Source organism: Actinia tenebrosa, unplaced genomic scaffold, assembly GCF_029948245.1.
Source record: "Actinia tenebrosa isolate PJP-AT-01 unplaced genomic scaffold, QUT_ActTen_1.0 PGA_scaffold4__44_contigs__length_22323623, whole genome shotgun sequence".
Classification (NCBI taxonomy): domain Eukaryota; kingdom Metazoa; phylum Cnidaria; class Anthozoa; order Actiniaria; family Actiniidae; genus Actinia; species Actinia tenebrosa.
In genome coordinates, this window is record NW_028292581.1 from 782,819 (window position 1) to 803,903 (window position 21,085).

The 21,085-nt window shown below is 35.7% G+C and overlaps 1 protein-coding gene across 3 annotated transcripts in view; it reads left to right on the forward strand.

Annotated features, from left to right (window-relative positions):
• LOC116309032 (QRFP-like peptide receptor) overlaps positions 1 to 21,085 on the forward strand; it is a 23,308-nt gene continuing 2,223 nt past the window's right edge. The window contains exons 1-3 of one of the 3 annotated variants that reach the window (XM_089036305.1): positions 1 to 101; positions 3,536 to 3,729; positions 18,771 to 20,962. In XM_089036305.1, coding sequence (XP_088892431.1) covers positions 19,336 to 20,487 — 1,152 coding nt within the window. In that variant the 5' untranslated portion in view covers positions 1 to 101; positions 3,536 to 3,729; positions 18,771 to 19,335 and the 3' untranslated portion in view covers positions 20,488 to 20,962. Of the gene's footprint in view, positions 102 to 3,530; positions 3,730 to 13,140; positions 13,221 to 18,770; positions 20,963 to 21,085 lie in introns of those variants that run through there. The other 2 variants (XM_089036306.1, XM_089036307.1) reach the window with 2 other exon arrangements.

Consider the following 21,085-nt stretch of genomic DNA (forward strand, 5'->3'; position numbering starts at 1 on the left):
TATACAACAGTGGATGGAAACATACAGTTAGAGTTCAAATCAGTTATTCGTTAGGAACGCGCTAGGAACGAGGCCTGTCATACAGTGAAGACTTCATCAAGGTATTTAACTCTTCACGTATCGAACTTATTAACTTGAAACGACTCTAAAATAACTAACATGCGCGTAACAAGACGTGCTAGCTCCATCCTAAGATATTTTAGCCGAGAATAGGTGTGAAAGATAGAGGATATTAAACGGTGGCGCGAAGATATGAAGTTTATCTTCGAGTGGTGAAAACAATTTTACGAGTGAGCGCAGCGAACGACTCTCTTAACAGTATCGACACATTCACAAACATCACAAAAATATGTCGCTGAGGTCCCGGATGTAGTTCGTATGAAAAATACGACTGGCGTATTTCCCAGTAAAACACTAATGTTTATATAATGAATATAAAAAATATGTAACGATCGTCATACATGTTTATTTAAAAAGATGCAATGCATTTCAAAAACTGAGTGAATTACAGTTTGATGCGCTTATTGATAAATATGAGCTGGAACCTGATTAGTAAGGCTATCCCTTGCATGGGGTTTCGTCTAAGTAGAAAATGTCATAAAATAAAATGAAAATCTCATAAAATGAAGTCCAGCCAGCCAAGCAAACTCTATAAACTGTAGGAACCAATCACATAGTTCCTGATGATCGATAGAGTGCAAACAATTAATCCGTGAAACACTAATCACTAAATATAAGTACAACATAGTGCTAATTACACAACAGAAAACAATGGAATTTGCATGGAATTGTGCTATTTAGTATTACTAAAGTTTCACGGTTATATTGTTTGCACTCCATTAGTGCATATATACCCGGGATATATAGTACTTATACCATGATCATGTCTATCAAGAACTCATGATTTCATCTCGGAGCTGTAATTTCTAAACTTTGAGTCGAGTCAGTATAAATAAATTAAAAATAAAGCAAAATACAAAAATTACAAAAATTATTCTTGGTTTAAAATAAAAACTAAAGCGACTTTGAAATCAATGAGCAAGTAAAACAAATGAAGTCAGTATGACGTCTGTTTAATTTCTTATGCTTGTTTTTAATGAAAAATTGCAAATCAAGGTCTACGTCATAGGTGATATATATCTACATCAAGTTGTAACCAAATATTTTCAAAACCAATGACATATTAAGGTCGCTCTAATTTACTTTATTGTCCTATTTTCATGCAAATATGAATGGTCGATGAAATATTAAAACATCTGCCTGCAGACAAATCCTGTCATTTACTCCTAAAAGATCGCTCATTTTGATAGTATTGGTATACCCCAATATTTTAATTCTTGTTGATATTATGGTCTTGTTGCACGCGCCTCATAGAAAAAGCTCGTTGAGTATTTTATGGCCAGTTATCTACTTAGTAAGGAACAGGTCAATCAGATTCGGTGACTACAGAATATCGTGATTTATTATAGAAACTATAGTCGTTTACAAAGATTTCTACAACTGAGAAATTTCGTATTTCAACACGCGTAAAAATACGATAATTTTCACATGTAAAATTATAACCAATCAGTTTTCAGTATTCTGTGACGTCATTGCTCTCACAGACGTGGGAAAATCACAACGCTCGGCAGCTTTGTCTCGTATGTGGTCCCAAAGATTGCTCACTGAATCGATAATTTTGTTGAAATTATCGAAAATTAAGTTCAAAAACATGGCTGAAAGGTTTGTCAAATTTGATTTACAAGACTTCATAGATTTTGTCGTGGAGGAGAAAAATGCAAACACCAAAAAAAGACAAAGAACGACCTGTCGCTCATTCAGTCATTTCTCACAACTGAGAAGGAGACTCGACCGATTGAAGAGATTTCCCATCAAGAACTCGACTCGTATTTGTCCAGATTTTTGCTATCAGTCAGAAAGAAAAGCGGTGAGGAATATGAACCAACCACCCTACTACTAGAGACTGTATTTATAAATTCTCGGTTTTATGTAATAAAATTCTTGAAAAAAAAATACAGTGCCATGGTTTATATAATAAACAGAAAAATACATGGCCGCTTGGAGATATGGAAGTTATCTTCTCGTGTTCAAATTTGATATCTCGTCATATCTAAATATGAATTATTTTTACAAAGAAATATTCATTTCACGTAGAATCAATAATGAAGCTATTAACTATGAAACTATGAAGAAAAAACGTAGTCTGAATGCAAAATGGTTAACGTGCCTATTGTAAAATATACATTTTCAATATCTCAGATTTAACATTGGCTGATTTTTTCATATAGTCTGTATTATACAGTATCTTGTGGTATACCACAAAAATATTCAGAGAAAACGGGCATTTCTTTTAATGGTTAAAACGTTAACGTTCTTTACTTCAGTCTTGGAGCCGTGACGAGCAAGCGTAAACGTCTATGCAGGCGCAGGCGCAGGCAGGGGCTTCAGAAGCTAGCGATTAGTTTTCCCGCCTAAAATTGATGTTAATAAAGCGCAAGTGAAACTACCGTGAAAAAAAAAAACAAAAAACAAACCAGTAAGCTAGATGAGCTTAAAGAATTAAAAACTAATAATGCTGAAAAGTCAAGTTGATTATTTCCGCAGAGTAGGAAATTAAAGGCAATTCATTCATATTAATCTTTGCTGTAAATTTTAGAAAACGTTTTAGAGTTTATCAAAAAGTTATCAAAACTTTCTTCTGAGTAAAAATCTTTCTAGAAAATAATCTCATGCGAGCAAATACGATGTCGAACACAGTGCGCGAAGTCACGATTGCGCGCAGTTGTTAGGACTGATATATATTATATTTGTCAAATGATATGTCAGGGGAAACTGAAACTGAGTCGAAAACTCGTAAAACATGATAAAAGGCTAGTACGAGAAAAATAAAATAGGTTTGTAAGGCTCTGCGTTAATACTTCATATACTATATAGATTAAATATTCACTCGTCTGAAAAAAATCGTACTGAGTCATTTAGTAAATTTTTTTTAGGTCTGTGTTTACGTGTGGTGGTCGCACACAAATGGCAAACGAAACTCATCTTTTCCATTGTCTGTTCACATGATGCCGGCGGGATCGACTTTTAGGGAGTAAAAATAACCAAGACTACCTATGATTTTTCCCCCCAAATTTTCTTCATCCACAGAGAGAAAAAAATTAAAACAAAATATTACTGATTTCAGGCCGTATTAAAGCGGATTTCGATTGCAATTCGATAACAAAACGACCGAACGAGCTAAAGAAAAAAAAAAATTAACATGGTCTGTTTGCACCTGCAAGCCAAGTCTACAGGCCCAAGCGAACATTAAACAAAAGGAAGCCTAAATGTTATTCAAAATCAGGCAAAGGGTTAAAAAAAATCGAGTGTTAAATAGTAAGTGGATCACTCACGACCAATTCTGGATAAAATATGACAATCTTTAGGTAATGACACTTTGATCAATGAAGACAGCTCTGTGACGCTGTATACTTTTTCAGTTTTGATTGGATCTGCTATTTTCATTTTTTTTTTTTTTTTTTTTTGTTCAATTTAGCGTTGGATTCTTTTAAAATCCAGGGATACCAAGAAACTTTGGGATTGAAGACTGACAGGTAAACCGTTTCAACTCGAGTCCAAAACTTCGTGAAAACCCTGCGTGGGAGAGTCATTATATATCGGGGTGACGAACTTAACGGCTCGCTGGATTAGCGAAGGATTTTTCAACCTGGTGAATGGGATCAGCGAGTGGTAAGTAGGGCAAAACCTTCACGTGTAGGCATGAAATTATTTATTTATAGAGGTGAAGTTTTCAAATAAAAGAAGCCTGAGAGTATACTGATACCGTTGATCGCGATTTTAAGGATCGAAGTCGAACTCGAGACGCTCAAACCGGCCGCCAACGACTTTTAGTTTATTTAGTTTATATTTTCGGTTATTTTCTCCTCCAAACTTTTTAATATCTATAGAGTTAATGTGAAGGTGCTAACATAGATATTCTAATAAAGGAAATGATGATAAAGTATTAATTGTTTTGTGATAGGAAAAATAAGTGAAAATAAAGGTAAATAAAAGGTTAAATAGTAAGCTATCATAGCATTGTTTTGCAAAAACACTGAGAGCTGGACAACATTCGTTTTTCGATCTGAATCTAGTCCAAATATCAATCTGAAGCCCCGTTTACACCAGCGATTTTTGCGGCGATTTTTGCTGCGATTTTTGCTGCGATTTTTTGCGATTTTGTCCATAATAAATAATGGTAAAGAATTTACTTGTAAAGCTTATTTCAGGATACAAAGATTTTCCTAGACGAATGTCTCTTTTGAAGGATGAGACAAAAGATTTCATATTTCCGAAAATTGCCACAAAAATCGCAGCAAAAATCCGCAGCAAAAATCGCCAGTGTAAATTATGGGGCTTGAACTATCTCTTTAATTTATGGCAGTGGAAGTTCCCGGCCAAAGACAAGTCCAAACTGCCTAGTGCAATATTTTCGGAAGCATTGGAGTGTCATTTTTAAATAGAAGTTATAAATGGACTAAGCATTAGAACTCTTTTTTTATCTATCGCAGCGGGAATGACGTTGGACAGAGCCTAATTTTTCATTTGCGCTTTGATGCAGAAAGCACCTCCCAGGTCATAAAAAGCGTTTTCGATTCTTTATTCTCGCGTCAATAAATTGAAACATATCGGAAGACGTTCTAGTTCACCTTTGTAAGTTGTTTGAGTAGCCAACACAAGACAGGATGTCATGGAAAGAGCATTGACATGTATTATATATTACGGCTAAGATTCATAAACACGAAGGTTTCTGCAAAAAGGTCTCAAGTTCTTTGATTGTCGAAGAACAACTTGCAGACGGCAAACAAAGATCAACCGAAGCATATGACAATCGTTTTAACAAGAAGCGTGAAGTTCCACGGAGATTTCTTTTATTCAATGTTACCAAAATGAGAATTTCAAGACTGAATCGATTTGATGCGCATTAATTTTAGTCCACAAGATTTTTTGAATCAATATTATGCTCGTAGTACGTAGGCTAGAAAACTGACACTGAAGAACCATGGAGGCGTGTCCCGAAAGAAAAATCCAGATTTCCCACCTCTTATTTAAACCAATTTTCGAGTATTTCTTTTCCTGTTCATAAATCTAAAAATCTGTTAAAACAGTATATGCTGCATGTGAGCAGGATATTCGCCTGCACGTAATCATAAGCCGAATATTCTCCGCCGTCATTACTGGCTGCCTTTTTCGTATTTATCAGTATAGCATACTATATCCGTGACTGCTGTTTGTCTGAGAGTCCTGTTTTCGTACTTTCCGTCGCTCCACGGTTAGATCCGAGATCACGTCAAAACCAGTTGCAGTTCTTGGACTTCAAGCTGAGGGAATGACATCATTAAAAACTCTCAGTAAGATGGACGTAATGAATGATCTTATTTTATCGGCTGGACAAACGACAGTGCGTAAAAAGCCTTTTATCAATCTCTTACAGCTCACTCTAGCTAGAATCTCCCGCCTACGTATTTTTCAGTTTACTCAGTCTTATCTCTTTCTATTTATCCAGCTTTTCTAGCAAATTATTTGCACTCATAAAATTCCATATTGAACGGTGAAGACCTTCTCAACCAATCCCGTATAGCACAAGAAACTAAGCCCTCACTTTTTGAGGACTGATAATGTCGGACTACTCTAGTGCAGGTTACTAGTTGGTACGGTGTTGAAGACCGTCTTCAACGAAGATTATCACACAAAAAAACAACATCTCTCAAAACGTTCCGTATTTTCCTTGGATAAGGTACGTAACTTCCATGTCAAAACGGTAAATTCAGCCTATTTTGAAGATATCTTTATGTATTTTCACATGACTTGATTACTGGCACTCTGCATTTAGAAATGTGAAGAGAATATTAAAGAAACCTTTATCTCAGTTTATAGATAGAAACTACAAATGCTAAAAAAAACACTTTGAAAATTTTTTGTTTGAGTTTTTGATAACAAAGCGAGCGATTTTTAAGCACGTTAACACAATCTTTTACCAGCTGCCAGATACTGCATACAATACAATATGTAATGAATGTTGTGGATGGTCTAAAAATGCGAGTATTTGTTCGTGAAAGGGTGGGGATGATCGTCGTATCTTTTAGAGGTTGAAATCGTAAGTCACAGAAAAGCTTTTCTTTTTTAACAAAAATCAAAAATTTCTTTTCTAAATCATTTATCTTTATTAAAGAAAAATCGTTTAGGGTTATAGGACTAAAATTAAACCACGCCCCCTCCCCCCGGGATGAAAGGCTGATCTGCAACAGTAAACTAACGCGCTTCAACGTCTGCATAAAGTTATATCGCTTTTGTGTCTTGAAGTAGTGAAGGTTGGGGTCACACACACTCACACACATAACTTAAGGCATTCTTAACTCCGTAGCCATCACCGTACAAAAAACATGAACCAACGACTCCTGTATTGCGCAACTTACACTGGCTCCCTGTTATAAAAAGGATTGAAAACTAACCGTTTATAAAATCTAAAAATTTAAAAATGGCATGGCTCCTTCCTATCCTCACTTCCTCGTTAAAGGTCCGCCACACTAAATGCACTTTAAACTCAACTACTTTGGTCTTGCTACTTGGAAAATGCAAAAGCGGCAGTTAATGATTCAGTATCAGTCATAAACCTTTTAAAAGTAACCCGCAAAGGTGGTAGTACGACTCAGATGGAGTTCGGAAAATAAGGGGTCTTTATAGGACAAACAAAGTTATACCTCATGCCAGTTAAGAAAATTACAAATAATATACAACAAAATAAACTTACCTATCATTGATCGGTCGGTTGTCTGGCCGTCGTAAGCAGGTTTAATTACAGATATACTGAAAAAACATTTTTTAAAAAGTCATTAGAGTTGCACTTATAGTTTGTAGCCGGTTAGTGAGACCTATAGCTGATTGACTAGTTTGATGGGAGGAAAAAGGAAGCTCGCTAATCGACAACTATTTCTTATTTGTTTTACTTTTGTTCACTAGAATGAGTTTTGAGTAATCAAGACTTAAAAACAGTTATGGAAAATCAACGGCTTAATATCTTAATGGATCATTGTTTTAGTATGACATTCAACAAAAACTAAGTGCAAAAGGCTTATCGATGTTTTGCAGGGAAAACAGGGAAACTATTTAAGCGGACCGCTGATTAAATAACTCAGGGAACATCGTTAAATGAATACAAGTCCCTGAAGTATTGCATAAATTCAAGTCTTAAATAAAATTATCGCTACCCTGAAACAACCTTTGAGCTGATCAAAGTTAGGGAACGACTAACTCACAAATCGACTAACGCATTATAGGTTTTGTGGAGGGCGCAAAACTGGAGAAAAGCCCTCGAATCGAGAGTAGAGACGTGACGAATTCTACTCACCTGTGATGCATAACTTTTCTAATTTCGGGATACCTATTTCATTTTTTAGTTTGATATTTTAACAATATTTAATAAAAGCTCTAATAAAAATATCTTCACCAAATCGGAGCCGTATTGCGTCCTTTTTTATTAGCACAATGTGTTATTTAGGTTTTATTCATGTTATGACTATATCCTGAATGGCTGCTTTTAGTTTGGATCTTCACGCGTTATGCCTTTAGGCACTCTTCGCAGCGACTCGGTCGGTAAATTATATATGCGAAATCGTAGACGTACAATCTTCTCGGCTTCGACCAAAAGTGGTAAGGCAATACTAGATGCTTCAAAAACCTGTGAGATTCTACAAGATGTTTTTCCTAAGATACGTATCTCGGGACCTTTAAAGGCTGGTTTTCAGTCTTTTTGCTCTTAGAAATTAATCCAATACTCATCTCCAAAGTGACAGCTTTCATGCAGACCTTCTTTTGCAACGATTGGTTATCGTTTTTTATTAAATTTTTAAAAGAATCTTTTCATCTAAACCCACGCAATCCCTGACATGAAATATTTGAAGAGTTTTTAAGGCAATGAACACGATCAAGGAAGTGACTCTAATAGGATACCTAACGGCATAAAGCGCAAAGAAGAAAAAAAGCATAAAGAAATTAGAGGATCAGAGACCAGTTCATTAAAACCTGTCACGTTCGTCGCTTATATATTTTTAAAACTGTCACCTTAAGTCCGTTTCTGTCATCTTCATAGTTTATAAATCGGTTTTAAAAAACCTTGTTTGCAGTTGATAGGCGACAAATGTCTTGTTGTTATTAGAAGTTCAAGCAGTGTGTCATGATCAGTTGTCCCGGAGGGGGGACTCCGGGAAAAAAGTACCGGGATGCTCGTCGTATCTCTTAGGGGTAAAAATTCGCGATCTGGTATCTTTTAGGGTGTTAAATACGAATTTTTGAAATCAACATTTTCTGGTATCTCTTAGGGTGTCGGAAAAGGAGAGAAGCGCGCATCGATATGGCTTTTTGGGGGTCTTTTTGAAAATTTCCCACGAGCATCCCCGGTACTTTTTTCCCGGAGTCCCCCCCCCCCCCCCGGGTAAGTTGTGCATTATTCGAGCAGTCTTTTAATTAAATTCTCACTCATCCAGCCCGCACTATGGAGTGACTATAGGTGGAATCGCTGCCTTCACAACGCGATAATATAGATAGTAAAATATGCTAGGGATTTTGGTTGAAAAGCTGAATATTTTAAAGCACTTGTAATCGAGACTAAGCCTCAGCAAAAGAGAACTAAAAACTGGAATTTATTGTGCTAGGTTTTGCGGAGGGAGCCCGTAAATCGGAAAACGGTGGAGAACCCAGAGAAGAAAATTCGAGTCACGTGAGAAGCCTATCAAACTCTGCTCACTAGTGATACCGATAGAGTACAGGAATCGAACCCAATACGTCACATTAGAGGTGACAGACGAGAGAGCACATTGATGGTTTTCACGGCCGCCATGTTGGAGGAATTTAAGAAAAGGTTCGTCATTAGTCTCTTTTGTTATATCCTCCAACATGGCCGCCGTGTCTTTCGTAATTACATTCTCTTGGGAATGATTGAAAACCATCAATTATCACTACGCATCTTTGATTTCCTTTATTATTCCATGATGTTAGAATTATTGACAAGTAGCTTTAAAACTGAGTGAAAATTTTATAATTAAAATAATTGAATGCGATTGGATAAGCTTAGCAAAAGAAAAATGATTATAAATAATTTTTAATATTAAGTCTTATCAATAGATAGCAAATTATGTTATCAATATTTAATTGTGTCTAATTAAAACATAAGTAGTTCAGTTTTACGACATTTGAGAGTCATTAAGTCTAAAGCCGTTGCATATATTTAGATTTTTAGTGTTTTTCAGATATCTTATTTTTCCAATTTTTAAATTTTTTTGAGGTTTCGCATTTCGCTTTTTAAGTTATGGTATGTATCTAAAGACTTTTCAATGCATGTCGAAACCCGTTTAATTTTGCATACATAATCAAAAACACTACACATAAACACACACACGCACATTAAAACAAGAAAAACTATTTGAAACCAGTCTTACCCTCATAAAGCTGCGTTCATAATGTAAGGCAGATGGAGGGGGGCGGGGGCAGGTGAAATTTTTTAATGCAAAAACAAAAACAAAGACAAAAAAAACTCAACACCCCACCCCTTTCACAATTCTCAAAAAAACTAGCAATCCCCCCAAGCAATATGTAGCCTCTTCAATTCCTAAAATTTTGTATCCCCCCACATTTATGATTAAAAAAATCAAATCCTCCTTTTTTCTTGTAATTTTTTCCCTCAATCCCTTCTCAATTTCACCTGCCCCCTCTACTATACAATATGAAAGCAGTGTAAGTGCAAAACACAGAAGAAAAACTATTTGAAACCAGATTTATCCTTAGAAGTGAATATAAACACAATTGATATGGATGCATGGAGGCGAGTATCTGATAATATGCATAGAGATAGATCGAAGTACTAGGCATGATTCTCTTCAAATCAGCCATACTGGAGCCATAAATCTTGTTTTCGAGTGCGTACACAATGTTTTTTAGATTGCTTAATCAATTGTTCATTTAGCCATAGTGTCTTGAATACGCGGCCATATCAATCGACTTCTTATTGATGAATAAATTATCAGTTCAGATCAGAGAGAAAATATCATGCCAGGAAAATATTGGATCACTAATCAGACGTTGCTAGTGCTTTTCTAGATTTTACTTGTTTGCTTTTGATTTCTTGTATCTACTGGTAAGTATTTTTAACTAAAATCTTACGCATTTTTAAAAGTTTGATTCATAACTTATGACTTGTATTTATTCTGATTTGTCTTTAAAAGAAAATATTCTTTTTAATTTTGCAACGGCTTGTGTTCTTGTTTTTTTTCTGTTTTCTCTATTCACTATTTCAAACTACCGAATGTTCTTGAAATATTTGCCGTCAGAATTTTTAAAGTTAAGAATTTTATAATTTTAAACATTGTTTTAAAATTTCTTAACCTACGGTTTCTCATCAGTGTACTTAAAAATGAGAGTAAAGGAAAGTACAGTACGTTTTTAATAGCGAGGGGAGCAAGGGCTTGTAGATTCACAATAAACCTTTTATTTTTTTAATGTGTGTCACTCAATACGAAATTCACGACTGTTCTATAAGAGTCAACAAGGAAACAGCTTTCATCAAAATTAAGAGGTTGACCCTTCAAAAAAGCTAATTAAAATTTTTGCTGATGACTTTCTCCTCTAAATTCCCAGTTCACCCCCTCTCCTCCCCCTCCCCCTCTCCCCCCCTCTCCCCCCCCCCTCCCCCCACCAGATAAAAAAATGTACCTTTCCATTAATGAGTTATAGAAAAATAAAAGATAAGGAGAAATCCTAACGGCTTGTGCACTTATGCAAAAAGTAAATTCCTTGGGTATTCGCAAAGCCTTTTACTATGAAATGTTAAAAATAACATTAGTTTCGATTAGTACTGCTATAGAAATCACAAGTTGCGGTGTGTGATGTGGCTGTTTTAGTTGTATGTATCTTGCAGTAAACTATTTATCTTGTCTTTTCTTTTGCGTTTTTTCGTGTTTTTTTTCCAGTGTTTCTGAATGACTTGATTGCTTGAATATTTTGTACATTTTCGAGGGACTTAAGTGAAATATTCCAGTTCTTACGTTTTCAATATACGAGTGCACTCCACATATCAGTGGGGAGAAAAACCCAAAGGTATATCGTCTAATCCCACGTATTTTGTCCAAAATAGTCGACATTAATACGGGAGCAGAACATTGGGAACAAAAGCAAATACCTTTGTTGGGTTCACTACTGAGCAAATATTCATTTATTTTACAAAACTAAATAGTTGATAACTAGTAGGAGAGTGCATATTATAGTCTTAAAACTTTTAACCACTACATAGCTGGTCATTTGATTCACTGACATAGACCATGGCGTGTACTTTATTATGCACGATAAATAGCAAGTAAAACATGAGAGGGCTAACAAGTAAGGACAAAAGATCTTTTGGGCTATTTATAACGAAAAAATTCCGTAAAATTGATTTTTAGGGAGTTAATCAGCCAAAAGCCATACCTTATAATACAACGCGTACCATGTACACGTTTGTTTGTCTGTCATGCGAAATTATCCTTTTGGATTTATTACACTTTTTGATTTTATCTTGATTTTTTATCAGTTTTATCGTCTGCTCACTAAACTTCTTTTGCTTTTTTTTCTTTCCTATCATTATGGTTTTATATTTTTTTCTTTCCTTCCATCATGGTTTTATTTTTTTCTTTCCTTCCATTATGGTTTTATTTTTTTTCTTTCCTTTTATTAGTGGTTTTATTTTTTTCGTTCCTTTCATTATTATGGCTTTATTATTTTCTTCTTTGCTTTCATTATGGTTTTATTTTTTTCTTTCCTTTCATTGTTTTTTTTCCTGTTGTGGTGTCCTTTTATATCTTTCTTCATTTTCTTTTATCTTTCTTCATCATTATCCTGATTTGCCTCTTTTTTTAAAGTGTTTTCTATGATTTTTCTAAACAGTTTCCCTTTCTTACTTTTCTTCTTGATTAATTCTTTGTTTGTAGCATTTTTATATTTATTTTTTGTTCTTGTTTAGTTTGCTTTTCTGTTTCTTCCCTTTTGACTTGTCATTTCTTAGTTACTTCTCGTGTATTTTCCTACATTTTGGGAAGCAAGAGTGATATTCGTACTTCTTTTGTTGAAACAATAATAAGAGAAAAGAGAAAAGAGACAACGGGGGTGACCGTAATCTCTAAGATCTATCTACATACATTGTTGCAATTAATACATTCAAACTCCTACTAGACGTGCATATCCTTCATATCCGATAGAAATATAACATGTTGTTTAGTCGATTTTAATAGCCTTATATTATCGGTCTAAAGGAGGTAATGCGTTGTCCTATTGAGTCAAACGTCAACGACTATTAACATCACACATGACCATGTACTCGTTTAAAAACTTTCAGCGCTTGAAAATCGCCCTAAGTTTGTCAGCTGAATACAATGTATAGAGATCGAGATCAAAAAGAAAAAAGGTAGGAAATATTTGTCGTAGTGAATGGCTCAGGTAAATACAGGATCCAGAGGAGTATGAGTATGAGTATGATACTTTCTTCTCTCCTTCCTCTAGAGGTTAATGGATTGCAAGAGTAATCAAATCACTTAGTTTAAAACAATTACGTTACTTACGAAAGCTAAGTAATACTAAAAAGATGTTCGGCGCCGTTTTTGCTTTAAGATCCACCAAGAAACTATATATTGCATGTTACATGTTAGGAAGTAGAGAAGATATCTGAATAAAGGCCTTTTTCTTGCAACCTCTCTGCCCTTGTTGGTAGTCTTCCAATGTAACTAAATTTTCTTCGAATTTTGAGAATATTCGAAGAGCCTGGCTACTTCAAGACTAGGGATACCTGAAATACGCACTTTTAGTTTGGCTTTCCGGCAAAAAGCCATGTACTAGCGTAGCAAAAAATATATAAACCAGGAAAAATAAATAAATAAATATATATATTGATAGTATTGGACGAGTAATAAAAAAGGCAACAGATTATACTATAAATATTTGGACTATTGTTTGCTTATTCAATTTGATATTTGATTACACCTGAGTTGATCACGTCACTTATACGTTGAGAAGTGAAATTCATTTACATATTGTCAAGCTAAAATCGAGGCTATGAAGCTTTATATGACTAGATCAAGTTCAGTCATGATCGTGCAGAGCGGATTGTTACAGATGAATCCTGAACTTCTACGACTCGAATATTTTTTCCTTATTTGCAGAAGGTAATTCTATTTTTTCCTTCTCTTTCCTTACTTCATTTTTCTTCTAATTCTCTTCAGTTTCATTTTCTATATTTCCTATGTCATCTTGGTTACATCGAATTCTTAGTTTTATAAGCTGTTTTCTAGCATTGAATATTTTTCACTGCCAGAGAACTATGAAAGTTACCGTAATATGAACACCATGAACAATACTGAGCCTAATCTCGTGACGTGCGCCTTTATTTTCCATCTTACAGTGATTATACACTACAACATTCTATGATCGTTCACTGTGTATCTATCCCGCCATTTACATTGTAAATACACCAACATATCTTGCTATAACTCTCGTACTTCCATCACTATTTGCGGTTTCTATTTCTTTTATCTCAGTATCTGAGTCGCATTTTGACCTGACGGTCGGTTGCTTCACCGGTCGGTTGGTTGCATGGTCGTTCGGTTGGCCTATTGCGTCAAACGATTATCTGATCGACTTTAAGAATTGATTTCAAATATAATCTTGGCATTTCGAGTAAAGTCTGGTGATATAATTTCTTATCGGACTATAAATTTCGGAATAAAAGCCTCGTCGGTCCGGGTTTTCATCTAAAGGATAGATATCTCAGATCATGTTATGTTATCTAGACGACCTCTCTAGCACATTGAATTGAAAAGCACGTACGTACACGGCTTTGGCCAGAAAAATAATCTACACTTTAATTAAGTGGCAAGAAAATATATGATATCTATTCAAATATGTGTTTACAATGTAGCAAACAATAATCACCTAGATTTTATCTTACACCATAGTTAATTATGCTTACACGTACTTGACGTACAGCATTTCACTTGCAACTTGCAAAACCTGAAACTAGTTTTTACTTTTTTGAGGTGGTTTAAGGAAACAAGCTAGGGAATTTTACCATTAACGTTCGGGGAACAAGGGATATTTTAAAATAACTGGGAAGAAACGAAAAAAAACAAACATTAATGGGAAAGAAATGAGCTTTGACCCACCCCTTCTCTCCTGCGAGAACTTGAGTTTTCGTTTTTAGGTTTTAAAAATTCTCTAATATGTAAGAAAGAATAGTGAGAGATTTTAAAATGTTTCGATGACACATCTTTCATAAACCAGTGAATAAATATATGTTACAGTGTATGAAGCAGTATTAATAGCACTCTACTTCCGTCTTCTCTTTTTTAATAATCTTTTATTATGTTAATCTGTCTATCACACTCCAGTTCTTAGAAATCGGCAAATGAAAACAACTATATCATATGAAAATTATGAAGTGAGAATAATTGAACATAAAAAGCTAATTTGGAACTAACATAACAATAATGGTCGATTTTTTTCATGTTCAATGTCCATTACTATTATAAGAATGTCTAATTTATTCTTAATAATATCTCATGGCACCATAGTTAATATTATCTCTGAGAGATATACATCTTCATTGCTCTTTTATATATTTTCATCTCATTAGATTATTATAGAATGACGTTGTTTTATTCAAATTTTGAGGTAAAATGGTATATTTTTTCAAACATTCTAATGTTTTCACCACCTGGCAGTCTGACTTGGTCGCTGTTTTGTCTCAAACGGTACCAAATAGACAACTATGTAAATACTATGTATAAACTCTGGTAAAAACGAATAAATTTGACTTCTCTTTGATATTTTCAAATACAACAGTACTACTAGAACTGACCCAATTCCGCATGGACAGAAATTGTTTTTTTTTTGGAAAATTTAGATTAAGTTTCTTGATGGCTCGTCTACGTGTGGTGACCCATGTTTTTATTCATAGCTGGGTATAAATTTCGACATTGCAATTTTCACATTTCAACGTATTCGAGATTCCGGAAAAGGGTGCAACATTAGCCACTACCCCTTCTCGCTTTAAATATTTTTGTGTTTCGCTTGTTTAGATGCGCACTATTTGTCAGTGTTTACATTAGATATGGCAGTATTCCATTATCACAACAGTACTTGCTTATAGTTTGTTTCAAATAAAAGTCAAGAAAACGCGATATAATTTATATCAAAAGTTTATTTTCGGATTTAAAGTAACAAAAACCTTTTTCCTTATTCTAAAAGAAACCAACTAGAAGCTTCCTCTCCCTTTATTGTCCCGTCGATACTTCCATCCAAACCTATGTATTTACTAATTATTATTAATCATCTTAATAATTGATAATTATTAATCTTTTCTTTTACGAGGATAGCCCTTAATATCCCGTGACTAAAAATGCTTCTGTCCTAATTAATGATCGATTTGGAATTTAGAACATGATTTTTGCTGGAGAAGGAAAACTAGAGTGAAAAATCCTTGAAGCACAGAAGGGAACCAATAAAACTTCACGTATGATGTGGGCCTATTCTCTGCATGCTAGCAGTCTCCTTCGTTGCCGATTCTTGGAACGAGGGAGACTCTGCTAGAAGGAAAGTGGGCCTAGAGATCGAATCCACACTACAGCCGCGAAAGCCGGCCGCGTACTAATAGCGCACAATACCTGTTTTTCTCACGGCAATAGTTCTGAAATTCAATGACCGCGGAGAAATATCTTTCTAGAAGCCTGGAATTACCGTAGGAGTTCAGGCCAGTTGATTTTCTGAGATGTTTTTGTGACCACCTGCACTTGATATAAAAAGGCTATAGTATAGGGGCGGCGACATTTCACTTCATTAATCTAATGGACATAAGGAATGTTTGGAAAGCTTGCAAAACGCTTCAGGGAAAAAGGAGGGAACAAATACTTTCATTTTAATAGCTCTTAAAATACTCAGAGAAAACAGAGGGAAATAGCATTCAAAGATTTTATATGAACAAGATATTGGATATTAGCCGGAAGCGGTTATTTTCCAAGTCCGATAGAATGGGCCTTAAGTAAGATAGCGAAACTGGACGTGCATTGTTGTCTAGGCTGGGTACAAATAGCTTTTGTTTATCGTATCTTACATGGTGTATATGGTACCCTATACTCGTCTTATGACCCCTAATATATAGCTCCCTCCCTCGTGGGATTAGATTAAATTTAGACTTACTCCCAATGTAATCCCATATACCTCTTTACATTAGGTTGGACGTGTCCTACTCTTGGGAATAACATTCTTTATTATGGTTGTATCTATATTTATGTGTCTTCTCATGTACAACTGTTAAAAAGAAATGACATGTGGTCTGAAATGGAAAAACATTACGCTAAGGTAAAGAGGTGTATTTTCTCTGCAAAGTTCTGTTTGCTAGTGGTTGGGGCGAAACTAAGAGAGGATGCAAAGGTAATAACGATTTGGTCAATTGATAGCTTGGTGCGGTGCTGTACCTGATTTCATCTGCCTCTAAGATTCGTTGATTAAATTACTGAGATAAGTCATTTTAAATGAAGATAGCACTGAATAGCTTTATACTGAAGTGAAATCTGAAAGGTGGTTTTTATGACGAGAGGAAAAATCCGGAACAATCGATACTTTACTTTTCTTTCTGTTTTATACTATGATAAAGTTTGATAAATACGGGAATGCATGTCATGTTGAAAATTCAGAATAAAGGAAAGGAATGAATGAAAAAATTGATCGTCCGCAAACTTTGCATCTGAGATGCAATGAAAGCAAGAAAGAGAAGAGAAGAGAAGAGAAGAGAAGAGAAGAGAAGAGAAGAGAAGAGAAGAGAAGAGAAGAGAAGAGAAGAGAAGAGAAGAGAAGAGAAGAGAAGCTAAATTAAGAAAGAAAATGATTCTACCAGTACCTTAGCAGTATAAGATATCCCTGTACGAAAGCCCTGGAGGGTAGAAAACAATGAAGTTTTAAACGGATGTTTGCGTTCGTTATATACGTGGTATCAGTATATATGGTCCGGATATTACAATATAATCCATTACCCACCAAAAATATATAGCCTTACGGCAGCAGATGAAAATAGCTTAGTGGTTATTTAACTGTTTAAGATTTTGAAGTGAAGTGAACATGCATTTGTTTTTCATCTGAATACGAACCTTACAGTAACAGGCTAAATATGGTGGTGTAGTGCACCCGCCTCTCGAGAATCTTGGTCGATTCAGTCGTGGACCTGGCGTTCGTGTGAGTACAGTTTGTTAAGTCTTTTCCTTGATTCGGAAGTTTTTCTCCGTTTTTTCATTTCCGTCAAAAACTTAACACACTTATTCCAGTTCGATCTGTGAGTTAGCCGTGCCATGTCTTACATCAGCCCAAATGTTCAATAAAACTGATGTTTTTTGTCAATGATACTAACAAAGTTTTTGTTTCTAAGTGATACGCACGTTTCTAAGCTGGCGTATAGTCAAATAGTCGCTAATACTATGGAAAGGTATCAAGACCCATATCGGATTTCAGGTTTTTTTTTAATTGTCTGTATGCGCCCCTTTCCCAGTAAAATGCTTGTAAAACTAGGTAGGGAATGGCATCAATATTCGTAATCAGTTTACAGAACAAGTTCAATGAGGAGTTATTGATGCTATATGGTAAGGTTGTCGCTACCAGAGCAAAGCAAGACGTCCAAAGAACAATCTCTAGTGATCTCAGGCATTTATCTCAAATATGTATCGATTGAGTATCTCTCTTGTCGAAGAGCAAGAGGCGATGGAAATCCTGTAATTATACTCCTTTATCTTTCAAAGTCAATATGATATTAACTATTTTTTTATCAGCTAAGGTGAATTACTAAGAGGCGGTTTCGATGACTGGGAGTGTCGTCACATTCACTGTGGTTTTACTTTGCATGTCGTAGCCATGTTCCGTTTCATGTTTCCGAGGCCTCTTTCAAACTTATCTTGGGTGCTCTAGCTAGGCGACGGAAAAATACACGAGAAAAATCACATTTTTTCCCCAATTGAACTCAGTTTTTTGCCATTTCTTTTGTATTTTCTTATTAATCCTCTCCGCCAAGATAATGTTTAAATAGACGGTCTATTCAAATAAGATCTAGAATAATAATTTTGTATCTGAAGCGGCATGAGGATCGATTTAGGAAGATGAGCTGTTTAATTACCTTCAATTCTAGTAGCTTCTATTGTCGGTTTTTCTTTATTCCTCTCTTGTTTTTATTCTTGGCTGTAGCAGCTGAAAAGAATAAGCCATTATTCCAGTTATGCTACACAATTAAACCTTAGCATTTTGAAATAATTAAAACAATTATTGTATTTTGGGGCTGTAGTCACCACTTAATGCATTTGAATAGTTGTCCCTTCTTAAAGAAACGAGTCCAGTTAAAAAACAAAAGGACAACACTTTCTTAAAACCCCAAGCTCCAAACCACCTTATCTACTCCCAAGTCCCAGTGATTACCTTTATCAACAACCCCTTGGTTTTGAATTGTTCATTTCTTGACTTAAATTATATATTTTGACTCGTAATCAGATCTCAAACAAATCGAAGAAAAAAACACATATACTACAGCTGAAAAGTAATTCCAGTGGTTTTATTACAAACTTCTTATGCAAGATGTTTTTAAATGTTTTTGCACTAAACTGCACTGGACTAAAAAAATGTTTATGTTAACTGGCGTCGAAAGAAGGTACTATTGTTTTAAAAGAAACTACTTATATTTTCAGAACGAAACAAGAGACTCCTCAAGCTTAAAAGGTCTTAATAAAGTCCGCCGAACGAGAGCCAATCAGTAGCCGACTTGTACCTTTGAAGTCATTCGGCACTATCCACCGCCTTTTGAAGCAGATTGGTTTTGGATCTATCTTGACAGTTCTCAAAAGCGTTTACTCCCCTCCAAAGAGTTTGTCAAGAGGGTAATTTGGAAATTATCTTAAAATAAATCGATTGGTTGATTGCGTTTCCATATTCGACTCCTAAATCGTCTCGCAATCACTTGTAGCGGCCGGGTAGACGTCTTGGCTATAAAGAGAAGGACAGCAATTTGAAATCAGAAAAAGGGGTCGTAAACAGGGCATATTTGTAGTTAAGAGGAGAAAAAACATACTAAAACAAACGTTTGTTTTAAAAGCGATGAAACTGTTAGGGGAAGAAAAAGGAGAGAAAACATTGATAAAATGCTAAGAAAAGCGTACAACAGGTGCAATATGCATTAGACATTCGTCGAGCTCTTAAGGAGTCATCTTTATTCACCGACCCAGAACTAAAAAAACGCAAAAAATCTAGTCGAACATGGCTCTGAATAACTCCTCTCTCAACAATGGGACTTTCTATTCTCCAGCTGGCTACAACTACATCGAAAAGGTATCCATAGTATTTATGATGTGCCTGTTTACAGTGCTGGCCATCCCTGGGAATGCTATTGTGATTTTCATCGTCTCTCGCGTGCAGAGCATGAAAACATCAACCAATTTCCTGCTTCTGAACTTATGCATCGCGGATCTGTTGATCGCAGTTATTTATTTGCCATTCATCACGGTCGCTCTTTACATTACTAATGGATGGATTTTTGGGACATTTATGTGTAAACTGGTATCGTTTTCTCAGTCAGTTGCTACCAAGGCGTCAATTCTTATCCTTACCGCGCTCTCTCTAGAGAGATATCTGTCAATATGCCGACCAAACCGTATAGTGATCACAGCAGTGCGAGTCCGAATCCTCTGCGCAAGCCTTTGGATCGTTGCTATGGGAACAGCATTGCCTCTCTTTATTTACAAGACAACGAGACCGTATTTTGGGAATGAGTATTGCACGGAGTCTTGGTCATTTGAAGCCGCGGCAGCTTACACCTATGTGGTCTTTGCGCTGTTCTACGTAATGCCACTGCTGGTTATGGTAGCATTGTACCTTAAGATTGGACAGAAACTCCTGCAAAGTACTCGAAAAACCAGTAGCATGAGACACCCAAATAGCACAGGCAAAGCAACGCTGTCCTCAAAAACTAGACTCACTAGGATATGCGTGCTTATAATACTCAGTTTTGCGCTGTCTTGGGCTCCTGCGCATATTATTACTCTCCATTATTATTCAAGTGTGGATAGTCCACTGGGCAATGAAGATATTATTTATCCAATTGTAAGCTGTATATCGTACTCGAATTGTGCTCTCAACCCTCTACTGTACTGCTTCATGAGTCAAAACTTTAGAAATGCCATTGTTACTGAGTGGAAGCGTCTCACTACAAGGCGCAGGCAAAACATCTATGGTGGACTGCCCGGCATGTCGCTCAGGGGACGTGACTCTATCTTGCGTACTTTGTCGATGCGCATTCAAGGATCGCTTCAGTCATCGAAAGAACAAGAAGAAACTGAAACTGAAATCAAAAGCAAACACGAAAGTATAGATCTAGAGACTTCTTTGACCGTGTTCGAGTCGGCGTTGTAGTAACAAAGTATTACTGAATGTGTACAAAAGTGATAAAACTCTACTCTTCCTTCGTGTACCAAGAAATTCCAAACTTTCGTTTTTGAATATACAACTCGGAGCAATCAGTCGTTATTGTGGGTCAAACATTATTATTATTGTTAAGCTCCAATAAAGATCATCTCCAGCAAGAAAACATGTTCAAAGAAAAAACTATACTTAAATCATGATTCATCAAAAATGCTGTGTCCGGTCAAAGCATGCAACCTTGGAAAAAAAGCTTAATATCTTAGGTTTCAAAAATGTGTCGTAAAAGTCATGAAAAAGAATCAGTCCCAGCCTACGTTGTTGATGTTGTTGATGACCTATATCCCACGAGGGGTGTAGAGGCTTAGGAGGAGCCGCCTACGTTGCCTTTAGGCGTATTACAGATGAGTTTTGCCGCGCATTGATTGCCAAAGACAGGAAATATATCTTGTGTGGTTACAGCTATGACGTAAGTAGAAAAATCATTTTTCTTAGCTTGTTCGTTAGGACTCACAACCCACCACAACCCGAACTGAGAAACCCGAACCGAGAATAACAAAACGCCTTCATCGATGTGTATGACCCCCCGGTC